Source organism: Muscardinus avellanarius, assembly GCF_963383645.1.
Source record: "Muscardinus avellanarius genome assembly, chromosome: 2".
NCBI classification, from domain to species: domain Eukaryota; kingdom Metazoa; phylum Chordata; class Mammalia; order Rodentia; family Gliridae; genus Muscardinus; species Muscardinus avellanarius.
In genome coordinates this window covers 139724638-139738698 of record NC_137787.1, presented here as the reverse complement: position 1 = coordinate 139738698, position 14061 = coordinate 139724638, and the positions used below count along the sequence as shown (strand labels likewise).

General features: G+C 46.0%; 1 protein-coding gene across 1 annotated transcript in view; it reads left to right on the top strand.

The window, feature by feature from the left end:
- Positions 1–5123: 5123 nt before the first annotated feature.
- The window catches only part of FAM124A (family with sequence similarity 124 member A), a gene marked incomplete at both ends in the record, with an annotated part of 63185 nt that continues 54247 nt past the window's right edge, over positions 5124–14061 (top strand). The window contains one exon of the mRNA XM_080689453.1: positions 5124–5185. Coding sequence (XP_080545579.1) covers positions 5124–5185 — 62 coding nt within the window. The remainder of the gene's footprint in view (positions 5186–14061) is intronic.

Here is a 14061-nt window from a genome sequence, read left to right as displayed (position 1 = left end):
GAAAGATTGAGGTTTGGAACTGACTGTAAATCTTCAGTACCCAATACTTCCCACAAGCTAGCACAGCCTCAGCTCTCTGTATGCAGTAAGGGTTCAGTGCTCACAAAGACTTCAGTGTGCCTGTGACATGAACAAGAAAACTGAGTCTCTTGCCCTAGATCCCAAACTTAGCAGGTGATAGAGGGAGAATTTGAATGTAGGTGGTCTGGTTGAAGTCAAAGCTCTGGTCTCACCCAGTGTAAGCTTTTGCTCCTACATGAGACAGCTTCAAAGGTAGTGTTAAGGACTGAAATGCATCCCCTGAAATTCTGAACCTGTGCCCCCCTGACCTCAGAATGTGACTCTACCTGGAGATAGGACTTTTAAAGAAATGGTAGAGTTAAAATAAGGCCATTATAATGGCCCAAATCAAATCTGACAGTGTCTAGAAGACATACACAGAGATATCGAAGATGTGCATGCCAACCAGGTGAGCACACAGGAAAAAAATAACCATCCACAGCCACCAAGGGGACCTAAGACAAAGCCTCACCCTGCCCATGCCTGGTCCTTGGAACTCTGACCTCCAGAACTGGGACAATAGCCTTGTGTTTTGTTTTGTTTTTTGGTGGTACTGGGGTTCCTGGAAACCCTTCTACCTCTGGCTACACTCCCAGACACCTATTTTTTATATTTTTATTTGGAAACAGGGTCTCTTAAGCCAGCAAGGCTGGCTTTGAACCTGCGCAATCCTCCTGTATCCATCTCCCAAGCTCGGGGATTACAAGCGTGCACCACCACACCCGACTAGCCTTGTTTTTTTTAACGCCAATTTCGCTATGGCTATCTTGGCATGCTACAGCTCAGGATGGCTGGAAGAAAGGGTGAGTCTGAGAAGAGCACAGGGCTGATGCTTCCCAAATCTAGGTCCCGCATGTCACTATACATAAGTGAGTTGGCCACAATTCCCAGAAGGCACACCTATCCTTAACTGCCTGCAGGCCAGTGCCCTGGTCTAGAGTTTCCTTCCAATTCTTAAATTGCCACAGTACTTTTCTAGAAGTCTTTAACACTCCTGTCTCATTTTACGCCCACCAGCCTGCCAGTTGGGGGGTTCCAGGGGGCAGGTGTTTGGCTTAGACTCCAGATCTCATCCCTGAAACTGCAGGCTGAGAGTCCTTGGGAGGCTCTGGGCAGGACCACTGTCTCTGCTCTCCCTCATCCAAGCAAAGTCATTTATATTTTAATGGGATTATTTTCCAACTCGACAGTTTATCTTTCCTTTCATTTATCCCTTTGCCATCTGGTCCCCTTATGCTTGCGTGTAGGGCTAGTGGCTTTCTTTGTCTAAGTAGATTTGTCAATAGTTTATAATTTTTCTTGTCATGATCATAATATTTATTTTTCACATCTGACAAACTCTTCTGGAGACTTGGAAGAAAGTGATTTTTATTTTCATGGCTCTCTAACCTAAAATTTTTGTGTCTAGGGAATATTTTTTAATTAATTAACTACAATGAATGAACAAAATTTCCCCAACTTATCTTCCAGTTCTTTTTGCTCCTAGATAATCTTGTGATAAAGTGAGCCTAGGCTTCAGTAACGCCATATTCCCTAGGTGACCCCAAAGCACGCGTGTCTGTCAGCCTGAGAACTCATGTTCGTCACCAGGTACCTCGCGGGTCACGCATAGCTGCCTGTTTGGCTTCTGTCACTCCTGCCTAGCTTGCACCTGCAGAGAAACAATGGTCATGAGGAACTTTCTATCCTTTAAACAATCAAAAGGTGGACAACAGAAGGGACCGGCATGGGTTGCTGAGCTGCACAATGATGTTCCTGGTCTCTGTACTTTCTGCTTGACTTGCACAGCCACTGAAAGAAGCTGTCCATCTATGTGAGAACCTAAACTCTACTCCTGAGCTTGTGATTTTGACATATCAAAGGAGCCCTGAGAAACGGTTTGTGGCTGCACTCAGGACTAAACACCCTGCAGTGTAGTCGCCAGCTGGAAAATAAAGACTTTGTATTTGGCTTAAACTAAGTTTGAGTGGTCTTCCCCAGTGGTCACTCCAAAACAACCTTAACACATACTTTATTTAAAGGGGCCTATCAGAGCAAGTTGGCCTTAGAGGTAACGGTGCAGGTCACACTATAAACGTGACCTGGCTCCCCTCTCCCATGAACCCAAACCCAGGCAAATCCCTTGTCCTGGAGATTTTATTTCTGTTTTCAGTCTTTTGATTTGAAGTTCTCATCTTAATTCCATTTACCTCCTGTTGCTTGGAACTTTAGTCCTCTCCCCATTACTTTCTGCCATCTGGACTACTAGAGCACCTCTTTTATTAGCAAAGCTGATGCTTTTTACCACTGGTTACTTTGAGCTGCTCCTTTCAGTAAAGGGCTTTGCTATTTAGGTCCTACTGGAATGGCCAAGGGCACTGGTAAGGTGCCTGGTGAGGGTGTGGTATTTCAAGGAAGGCTAGGCTTGGTGGGAAGGCCAGCCATGCCCTCCAGCCATGCTCCATGATTAACTGCCCTCGTGACCTCAAAAACTCTAGTAGTCCAAGAACACACTCTGGCTGCTCCCCAAAGTATCCCTCACACCAGCCACTGCCTGGCACACTGAGCATTCAACAAATAGAGGAATGAATGGCCTTGTTCTCCAACACAGCAACTCAGCAACAATCGCAGCAGAGAAAGAAACTAGCAGCACAAGTGGAATACAAACAGGAGAGCGATGTTCAGAACTTTCTGAGAAAAGGTGATTTGCAAAAATCAATGACATCTTGCATCTGTGTCATATTTCCTAAAGGGCTTTGAATATACTGTGAAATTTATATCAACCACTTATTTAAGAGAAATATGAGCCTTACAAGATTTTTTAAAATGAGAATTAAAGATATTGTGTGTGTGTGTGTGTGTGTGTGTGTGTGTGTGTGTAAAATCCCTTGCACAACACCTGATATTTAAACAACTAGTCTGTGATGATTCAAGTGCAAAGTCAGGGTCCATGTCTGCCCACTTGATACATGTTCCTGCAATACCGTGGTGTTTGTCCAGTGCTGTCCTTAGGCTCAGATGGAACATCTCTGGGGTAGCAGGCAGAGCACCTGAAGCAGACCGTAACGCTCCTCTACCTCCCTCTTACAGGGAAGGAAAGAGGGCATCAAAGAGCTTGAAAATCGAGTGGAGGAGCCATGTAAGGGTAATGGCCTAAATACAAATAAAACTCTGTGCTGATCAATACAAAGTCCTCATCTCATGCTGGTTATCTGCCCACAGCTCTTATACAAAAAACACAATGAACGAGGCTACTGAGACCTGGGAGCTGAAGCAGGAGCCCACCCACACTGGAGCACAGTGACGCTATTCAGGTGTCTATTCCGGATAGGACAAGCATCACCAAGTTGCCATCAACAGCTATGCCAATGATGAACAGGAACACTGGTGCTCCCGTGGGCAGGGCAAACCTGGTGCAATGCGTCATTTTGAGATGTGGTCCAGGGTCTGGGTCTTGTCACACCTTTTTCTGAATGTAGAGAAAGACTGGAATCATTTGAGTAGCATCTCTTTTCCCAAGGCCCTTCTTCCCTGACTTTTTCTTATTGCCCTCTTCCTGAGAATACAACTGGCCCACCTGTTAGCCCTCCGTGGACAGAATGGACCCTGTCTACATTAAGTAAAGCATCTGGTTCCCCTAGTCGTTGCTCCAGTGACCAGGGACAAGACCTTCGAGCTCAATGCAGCTTAGTTTCCTTGACTTATCTGGAAAATAAATCTACGTCACAGAGCTTCATTGAGGATTCAGTGTGATACATGCTCAAGATGTCCCCACACAGAATAGGCAAAGCAGGATGAAGATGGCTGCCCACTGCTGTTGGGCCACTTCCTCACTCCCTTCCATCTGGACTGGCTGGCATCACATCCGTCCTTCCCCTCTCTAACTAGCAAACCATGATCTGCTGGTGACTCCCTGGCGCTGTCACATTCACGTCCATGGCTCACGTTGCCGGTGTCATTTTATGCAACGATGTTGGATGTCTTAAGGTACCTTCAGCACTTCGATGGGGTTCATGTTGGAGGGGTCACCTCCTCTTGGAGGCAGGTTGGGGGTAGGGAAAGAGGGACCTAGATGCTTGGATGTTACTCTGGCAGCCCCTGCAAGGCTCTTCTTCTCTTCAAAGACAAGTTAGTTAATTGCCTCATCTATAAAATATGGCCATTGTCTTTTGTCTCTGTTGTGAATTACATGCAATCATGTCTGTGGACATTTAGATGAGGCAATAAACTTACCTTCCAAGAGAAGTAGAAGAGCCTTCCAGGGGCTGCCACAGTGAAATCCAACATCCCCATACTGCCTGGGTCCCTGAGTGTAGAGCCATCCCATGCGCTTTACATTATTTTTAAAGGCATATTTAGTAACAAAAGAATACATGGCACCTATAGTAAGCCTGCAAGTTCGGTGATGAGAAGCCACTCACTCGGACCTGGGCTGAGAGAGGCGATAATGAATTCAGAGCTTGCAATTCTGAGTGAAAAACTAGAAGAAAACACCATTGTTCCAACTGGTCCCAAAAGGGAAACAGCCCTCCCGGCTTCCCCAGCGGGTCTGCCTACTTGTCTGTGCCGTGCAGGTGTGCAGGGGGCAATCCCTGGGACTCCGGATTCCCTACTGCGCGCCAGGTGGAGAGGGGCAGCTCCGGTGCGCACAGCACGCACACACACACACACACACACACACACACACACACACACACACACACACACCGTCCACGCGGTCACACACCGCAGACGGACACAGGCACACACACACAGTCGTGCAACGGTGAATACACCTCACCCCAGACATACATAGGCACAGAAGACCTTACACAGCTCCCCCACTCACGCACACGCCCCCCACACACAAACAAGAGGAACTAGAGGGCTCACACACGCCCGTGCACACCCGCCCACCCGCGCACTCGCGCACGCCCGTGCACACCCGCGCACTCGAGCACGCCCGTGCACACCCGCCCACCCGAGCACGCCCGTGCACACCCGCGCACTCGCAGCCGGCGGGGCGGGGCGGCGGCGCCAGGCTGCGGGCGGGCGCGGGGCTGGGCTGGGCTGGGCGGCCCGGAGGAGCTCGCGGGCTGCGCGTCATGGACGCGAAGGCGGGCGGAGGCGACGAGGACTGCGAGGACTCAGGCGCCGAGACCGGAGGGTGAGCCGGCGGGCGGGGGCTCCGGAGTTGCCGCCGGGACCCTCGCGGGGCGGGGGGCGCTCTGCCGGCAGCTGGGCCCCACCCGGGGAGGGGAGCGGGGCCGGCCAGCACTCGCGCCCCGCTCGGTGGTCGCGGGTGGGGGCGCGCAGTCGGCGCTCAGCACCCCTCGCGCGGCACTTGTTTCCATCCCCGGAGCTCGCTCCTCTGCGCTCCGCGGCTCTGAGGATGGGGATGGGGCGCTGGGAAGGGGGTGGGACGCCCGGCGCCCAAGTTGTGGGACTTCTTCATCGCGCGCTGGGAGCCGCCTCCCCGCCCGGCTTCTCCACCGCCGCACCTGTCCCAGCCAGACCGGGGGCCAGGGGGAGTACTGTTGATGATCTGGCCCTTTTTTTTTTTTTTTTTTTTTTTATGTCCTGTTCGCTTCAACGAATGCAAATAATTAGTTCGGGCATTTGGAAACTAATTAGTCCTCTCCTGACAACACTGTTTTCCTGCCAGTCACAAAGGCCTAACGTCTTTCCAGAGATGAATGCCCTTGCAAAAGCTTCCAGCCAGCCCTATATCTAGAAAATTTTCCTGTGCAGCGTCAGGCAATATCGAGGATGCGGGAGGAAATGAGTCTTTTCCTATCTAGAGTAACCCTGGAAGAGGGCAGGACCCTTGGAGACTCCAGAAGCCCCGTTCCAGGAAGCTCAGGGAGGTTTCGAGCTAATCTCAGGATTGGGCGACCTTGTGAGGGCAGGAAGAGAGACCAGGCCCAGAAGGGACCCTGACCCCAGAAAGTCCCCCACTCAGCCTTTCCTGCCTCCCAACCTCCCCCTCCCTTCCCTTTGGCCTCCACCGCCCCCCAGTCCAGTATGAGGCTTCACATCCCCCACAGCGGGGCTTTCCCTGTTATCCAAGTTTGGATCCTTCATGATGGAGTGACCCAATTCCAACTGCTGAACTTCCTTGTGTGTTCCCACACTTTATATGAGTGGCATATCAACTGTATTTATTTATTTTGCAATGCTGGGGATCAAATCCAGGACTTTGTGTCCTATCGCCAAGATGCATCCTCAGCATCATTTATTAACTTTAAGGTTTGTTTTATTCTTTCTATCCTCTCTCTCTCTCTCTCTCTCTCTCTCTCTCTCTCTCTCTCTCTCTCTCTCTCTCTCTCTCTCTCTCTCTCTCTCTCTCTCTCTCTCTCTCTCTCTCTCTCTCTCTCTCTCTCTCCTGCCTCTGCTTAGCTGGCCCATGAATGGAAGAAACAAAGCAAAATTAACTAGCTCTTTTATAGAGGGATTAAATAACGTGTTCACTAGTCCGTTCATTTTCAATTTACAGAACTCACCTACAACAGACCTTGAAAGGATTTCCAAGAGCTCTGCCTTGGAGAAGGGAGAGGGAGCCCTGACCCCAGGGGTGACGTCACCCCAGGAATCAGGCATCCGCATGGCAGCTGCCAGGGTTGTTGCTGGGAGGGGCTCTCTGATCACGCTGACACCAGAGCTACTGCTGTCCACCTCTGTCACTAAAGAGTGTGGCTGCAGCAGGACAGAGTCATTTAAAGAATTCTTATCGCATTGCTAGCACCCTTAAGCCAAACATAAAGGTAAATGGCATGCATGGAAATAAAATAGCTTGAATGCATATTCATTAGTCTTGTATTTACCATTTAGTCCTTTACCACTTGAATTTTAGTTTAGTTACCAGAAAAGCTGCTCATAGTTTCCTTGCTTTTTCAGCTTTCCTAGAGCAACCTATGGAGACTGAGTATACAGCCCATAATAATCACTCAAATGTTTGCTGTCATTTTTATTTTTTATTTTTTGCAGTACTGGGGATGGAACCCAGGGGCATTCTACCTCTGAGCTACATCCCCAGCCATTATCATCATCATCATCATCATCTATTATTATTATTATTATTATTATTATTATTATTATTATTATTATTTCTGAAACAAGGGTCTCACTGAATTGCAAAGGGCCTCACCAAGTAGCTGAGGCTGGCTGCAAACCGTGATCCTTCTGTCTCAGTCTCCCAAATGCTGGGATTACAAGCGTGCACCAATATACCCAGCTTGCTGTCATTTTTATTTTTAAAACTTAAATCTGATCATGTCTCTCTCCCTTCCAAATCCTTTGCCTCTGTTGTCTATCAAGTTAAAGAAAGAGGCCTGTAAGCTGCGACCTTGGCGACCTTCCTCCCCTGGTCCTGTCTGCACAGATCCCATGCTCCTTGTACCCAGCTGTACCCAGCAGGTCTTGGCTTTCTTGCTTTCGTCAGATTGCCCTCTCTGCCAGCTCTGCCCTTTCCACCTGACATGCCTGTCCACCAGGTGAAACTCTACCTTTCTTCCAAGACCCATCTCAAGTGACCCATCCACTAAGGCAGCGATCTTTAATTGGGGCCCGTGGATCGCTTCAGGTTGTATGCAAGAGAACACACTTTGTGAATTTTTATGAAAGGAGAACTTTTTTTTGTTATTTTTTCCCCCAGCCTTTTCTTAGTAGCCTATGATCTCTTGCAAACCAAGTTTGGGCAGAGTATGAGCTGTTTCATTTTCAACACATGTCTGAGGCCTTGAGAGGCGTCCAAGTCAAGATGATGAGTCAGCAGTTGGGTGTCGCTTTGTCTGGAGTCAGAGGGGAGGTCTGCATGGTGACATCACCTTTGGATACTGTCTACCTAAACATGTCACTTAAACCCCTGGGAGAGATTAAATCAACTAAATGTTATGGGGGACACTTACCTAGCATTTACTATACGTCACCTATGCTTCATGGGCTCACTGTATTGGGTGGTCTTCAAGACTAGCCTTGAGAAACCCCAACATTTAAGGGAGGATGAGCTGGTAAAGGAACCTGAGGATGGGTTGGCATGGAAGAAAGAAGAAGGTGATGTCCTAGAAGCCCAGGGAAGTTTTGGAGATAGGAAGGCAAGGAGATCAGCTATGCTACTGAGAAACAGATAAAGACTAGGAATCTTGTCGATTAGTGGAGATAACAAAGTGAATATTTGACAGCATAATGTTAGAGGCAGAAGTCAGATTAGAGTGGGTCTAGAAAAGAGGAGGAGGTAACAGCTAGAGCTATTTGACTGGAAAATAGAGGGGCCCACAGAAACAGCAGCCAAGGGGAGAGTGAGAAGAAGGAAGGATTATATAGAAGGGGGAAGAATAAAGACACAGGAAAAAGGATGATCACGCCAATGTCTGCCTTCTGAAGAGGTGGAGGTTGAGTAGACCTCACACCACGTGTGGAAGGATCATTTTTGGGTGGGGGGGTAACTCTCTTATAGCTAGAGAGAGGGAAAGGAAGATGTTTTTTCAGTCATTATAAATACAACCCCCATCACATACCATAGAAGGGAGATTTAAAACCATCATTTGGGGATGTTGAATTGAATAATTGCATATTTACAAGGGCTGCTGGTGGGAAGAACTTGCCATTATTCTCCTACGTTACTAGGTGCTTAACGCCCTGGGGACCTAGGCTCAGACAGAGAGAGCCAGGGCTGGTTGGCATTCTCACAGATCCAGGGTGAAGGCACTGTGGCTGGGCGGCTGAGAAAAAAAACAGAGAAGCGAGGGATTTTAGGGTCCTGTCTAAGATGATTATTGATCCTGTTATCTATCAGATCAAAGAGATGGTTCCAAGAAACTCCGTTGAGTCCCACTGACAGTGGGCCAACTCTGCTTGTCACCTTGAAAGAGAAATCACAAGAGCCAGCCTTCCCAAGTTCAAATCCAGGCTCCTCCACTTAGGAGTCATTGAGCCATTTGGTTACGTCTCTCTCCTCAGTTTCCCCTTCTTACAGTAGGAGCAATAACAGCTCCCTCACAAGGTTACTGTACATTTAAGGTCCCTAGAACAATGCCTAGCATCAACAGTGCCTCGGCCCATTAGTATGTCTCATTATACCATTGTGATTGTCAAAAGAAGACTCCAAATGATAACTTAGAGATTTCTATAATGGTAATGAACTTGAGGCCATAAGTTCCGTTAATTTATCACACTGAACATTCTGATGCTTTTAAATACCTTAAGCGATTGGATCATCTTTCAGAACATCTCACTGACTGCAGGGAGTGCCTCCATATTATAATAATTATTACTTTACAGATGGGGAAACGGAGATTCAGAAAGCACATGGCTCCTTAGCAGCCCACACCAAAGTCCTGTCTCCAGTGTACTTCCCACCAGTGACTTCGCCTCTTAAAGGACTCTCTGATTTGTATTAACTTTAGTTTTCAACTCCTTTTCTTTTACCTGAAATGCTGAATTTGCTATCTGATCTACCTAACACAGGTCAAGACTTCAGACAGCTAGTATTCTTCTGTGGCGACTGATGTCATTTTAAAACCTCCATTTTCCAAATCCACCTGAAAGCCAGCCTTGTGCTCCCATGTGCTTTCTGTTTGAAAGAACTGGCAAGCCAACTGCTGCTGATGTGAGCTACCTTCAGAAACAGAAGCCCTTAACAGAGGGACAGAGAGTCCCTTGTGCTTTACAATGACTGTTCTTGGCGATGTCTCCGTGATCTAGCCTCTAAGCCACTCTTTCACATGTGCCGGTACCTGATGGATTGTTTTCCTTCAGTTGTTTGGCTGGCATTAATGGACTTCCCACTTGTGTCAGGGTCATACCCTGCCCTACATCTCTGGATGACCTCCCACCCGTACTTCATTGCGGCTTTAGGGATTAAAAACTTCTTCTGTTGAGAGTTTAAAGAGGTGGATGGGAGAGAATAGGCGGAATAAATTTTAAAATGGAACAGGTTTTTTAAGAAAGGAAAAGAGAAAATCTGGTATAGAAGACAAGATGGTTTATTACTGCTCCATTAACTCTGTGTTCAGGGAGGAGCTAGCTAACTTTAAACCACCATCGTATTTAATCAGCTCACTGAGAGTTAACAGATGAGGTCCACGATGCCTTGAGTTGGTGTTTTGCAGAAACATCAAGATCAGTTTTATTAGAAACACTAAGAGCCGGGCGTGGCGGTGCACACTTGTAATCCCCGCACTTGGGAGGCTGAGACAGGAGGATCTCGCAGGTTCGAAGCCAGCCTCAGCTGGCTTAAGAGACCCTGTTTCCAAATAAAATATAAAATAGGTCTGGGAGTGTAGCCATTAGTTAGAAGGCCCCTGGGTTCTATCCCCAGTACCACCAAAAAAAAAAAAAAAAAAAGAAACACTAAGACCCAATTCTTATGCCATGGTTTTCCTGGAAAAGAGAAAATTTAGGATGGTATTCATTTTGGAAAATCAATATATGTTTAAATTGGCAAGTAGGCTGATAACAGCGGTAAACTATTGTAACTATAGAATGCCTTTATATATTCCCTTTGTATATAATTATATTAAAAACACTAGAGAGACTACATGTAACTTTTTATTATTGACAGTGTGTGTGTGTGTGTTACTGGAGATTGAATTCAGAGGCATTCTACCTCCAAGTTATACCCCAATACCCCCAGCCTGATTTTATTTCTTATTTGAAAACAGGGTCTCACTAAGTTGCCGAGGCTGGCTTCAAACCTGCAATCCTCCTGTCTCAGCCTCTCAAGTACTGAGATTACAAGCGTGGGCTACCAGGCCCAGCTTAGCACTGATATTAAATAAATATTTGGAAATATGTCTATGTGTCAATGTTGTGAAAATATATACTTCTTTTTATTATTGTGCTCATCTATATCATGTGTTCAGAAATTTTGTATCCTAGCCCAGCATGGTGACACATGCCTGTAATCTCAGAGTTTGGGAGGCTAAGACAGAAGGATTTCAAGTTTAAGGACAGTTTCAGCAACATAGTGAGAATCTGAGAAACTGAGCAAGACCCTGTTTCAAAAATAAAAATTAAAAAAATGCTAAGGGTGTAGCTCAGAAGTAGAGTGCCTCTAGGTTCAGTATCCAGTGCAAAAATGAAAAAGAGAGAATGAAAGAAAGAGAAAGAAAGGAAGGAAGGAAAGAAGGGAGGAAGGAAGAAATTGCATCCCAAAATCCATGCTAAATTTCATGCTTCATTCTGGCAGGTTTGAATGTTGTATGCAGAGCCACCCAGGAAAATTCTTATGATGAGAAAACAGTAAACAGAAGTATCAAAGCAGGTACCCCGTTGCTGTTCCTTCCCACCTTAAAAAGATGGAGACCATAGATTCCTTCAGAATAACCCAGCCAGATATCTGGTTGTTCTCTGAAATTATTTGAATTTATTCATGCATGAAATTTGTTTTAAGCTTTGCAGTTTGTCTTTCACTGGCAATATTTCCAGCAAATAATCTGTCGGTGTTATTTGGAATATATTTTATGACCTATAAAAGTGTTCCTACCTTGACTTGGTATTCCCACGCATGGTAATTTCTCTAAGGACAAGAAAATAATATTAAAGCTATATTCATAAAACATCTTATCATTCTGTACTTTGTAAAAGTGAACAATCAGAAACAATCATATGGCCAACAAAAGGGAATGGTTGAATAAATTACAGTACATCGCTTCATCTAAAATGATAATTACAGGAGCTATGTAAGCAGCATGTTAGGCTGGTGTTAAGTAAAAAGAGCAGTTCAGAATTGCATCTCCATCATTATGGAAACTGAGTACAAATCACATCAACTAGATCAGAGGATGGAGAGTACCATGAGGGTTTAGGCAATTCTTTTTGCTGTTTGATTTCTGTTTTGACGGTGGACAGAGATGGAAGCTGGGCCGTGGATCTGGACAGAGACTATCCGTCGCAGATAAAGGGGTTTGTGTTTTAACTAGAGAGCTGACCCAGTGAGAGGCATGACTAGGTTTGTGCTTTGCAAAGTTGGCTATGGTGTGGGAAGGATTTGGGCAGAGTAACTACTGAAGACTGATGAGTCGGCAGACCCAACCCAGGCGGTGCCTTTAGTCCAGAGAGACTGGGGGAGGGATTCTTGAAGGGGCACTAGTTTTGCTGCTGGCACCTATCCTAAAATCCTGCCGTTGCAAGTTAAGATTTTTGAACTATGTTTCCCATGTAAATTTCATTCTGCATACATATCCATCTGTATGCGGATCTTTAAAACGCCTGCATATGTGAATCCCATCTGCTTCAGGAGTATTTGGAAAATGCTAGCTGAAAAGACTGACACATTTCTAATACAGAGCTATGGTGATATTACACATTCTTATTATATGTTCTGTTTGGATGGTCATGCGATTTCTTTCAAGCCTGGCCATCTTAAGATGATCCCACCGCCGTGGAATGATTTTTAGGTGTTGCATCTGCAACCACAGTGGATATTTGTTGAGCATTCAATGCATTTATATGTAGTTACATTTTTAAATATTCTTCTGAAGTTTATTTAAGCCCTGCCTGGTTCCATAAAGAATGTGACGTGCCCATGCTGGGGTAACAAATCCTGGGTTCACCCCTGACACTTTCGTCTCCCTCGGGGGCGCGTCTCCATGGCCTTGTCAGGGCGCCGACCTTCTAGCCGGCGCACTGACTCTAAACCCTCAGCATTCCTCACCGTTTTGCTCTCCTTAAAAATAGTATCACTTTTGCTTTCCAATTAATAAAACCAAAACTGAATTAGATATATGCAAATGCAGTTTGCAACACAGAAAGTGATATGCAAATGTTAGTAGTTGTTATTCTTTCCAGTTTTAAAATTCAATGATTCTATGACTACTAAAATATTTAATTTGAAAAAGAGAAAACCACATGCTGTTTTTCCCATTTGGTACCTCTACCAATAAATCCATGTATCATTTGGTCTGAGAGATACAGGGTGTGTGTGTGTGTGTGTGTGTGTGTGTGTGTGTGTGTGTGTGTGTGTGTTTAACTAGTAAGAGGCAGGCTTCTTGTGATCTTTAAAAAGGTTTTGTATGCGATTTCTTTAAGTGGTAAAAAGTTCAATGGAATGAAAATTAGATGATTCAAGAAAGGCAGCATGAGACTAAGGAAATAAAAGGAATGTGGATCTATAAAATTAAACATAGTTAAGCAGTTTATTTGCATAACTACATCCCCTAACTACCCAGGCAGAATAAATCCCTATGTGCCTAAGTGATTAATTTTCTACCGAGTATAACTTTAGGACATTGGGGGTGGGGGAATAACTTCTGCACCAAATTCCTGGCCAGGGAGGGAAGGTTTCACGGCCACACAAACAGGGCAGAAACAGCGAGATTAAGCAAGGCAGATCCTTGGCCAGATTCCTGGTCTCTTGGAGGCTCAATCCCAGCCGCTGATTTGTGACATCAAATCCGAGTGGGTCATTTCACCAGAGCCCTGAGGACATTTTGCTTTCCTTGCACAGCCTGAATCCTGTGACTCTAATATCCAGCAGGATTTCTTCAGAGGAACCAAAATCCTTTGAAATATCACTATGCCTTCAGGTTCCCCGCTGATGTGTGTATGGATGCCCTGGTGGCAGAGATTCTGTTCCTGCCCACAGGGATTAGCTGCAAATGCCAGCAAAGAAGTGGGGCTCATCTGCAGAGGGTTAGCCCTTTGGGAAGGGAATATGAATCTGTTGAAAACTTTGGGCTTTTCTCCCCAGAAAAACAACCATTCAAAAATTGCCAGCAAGCCGGGCGTGGTGGCGCACGCTTGTGCGCTTGGGAGGCTGAGACAGGAGGATCACACAGGTTCAAAGCCAGTCTCAGCTACTTAGTGAGGCTCTCAGCAACTTAGTGAGACTCTGTTTCAAAACAAAGTAAAAAATAGGTCTGGGAGTATAGCCTGGAGTTAGAAAAGCTCCTGGGTTCCACCCCCAGTACCACATACACACACACAAAAAAAGCCCCAGCACTTTTTGTTGTTGTTGTTTTGTTTGGTTTTTTTGTTTTGTTTTTTTTTGTGTGTGTGGGTCTAGGGATGGAACCCAGGGGCATTTGACCTCCGAGCTACACC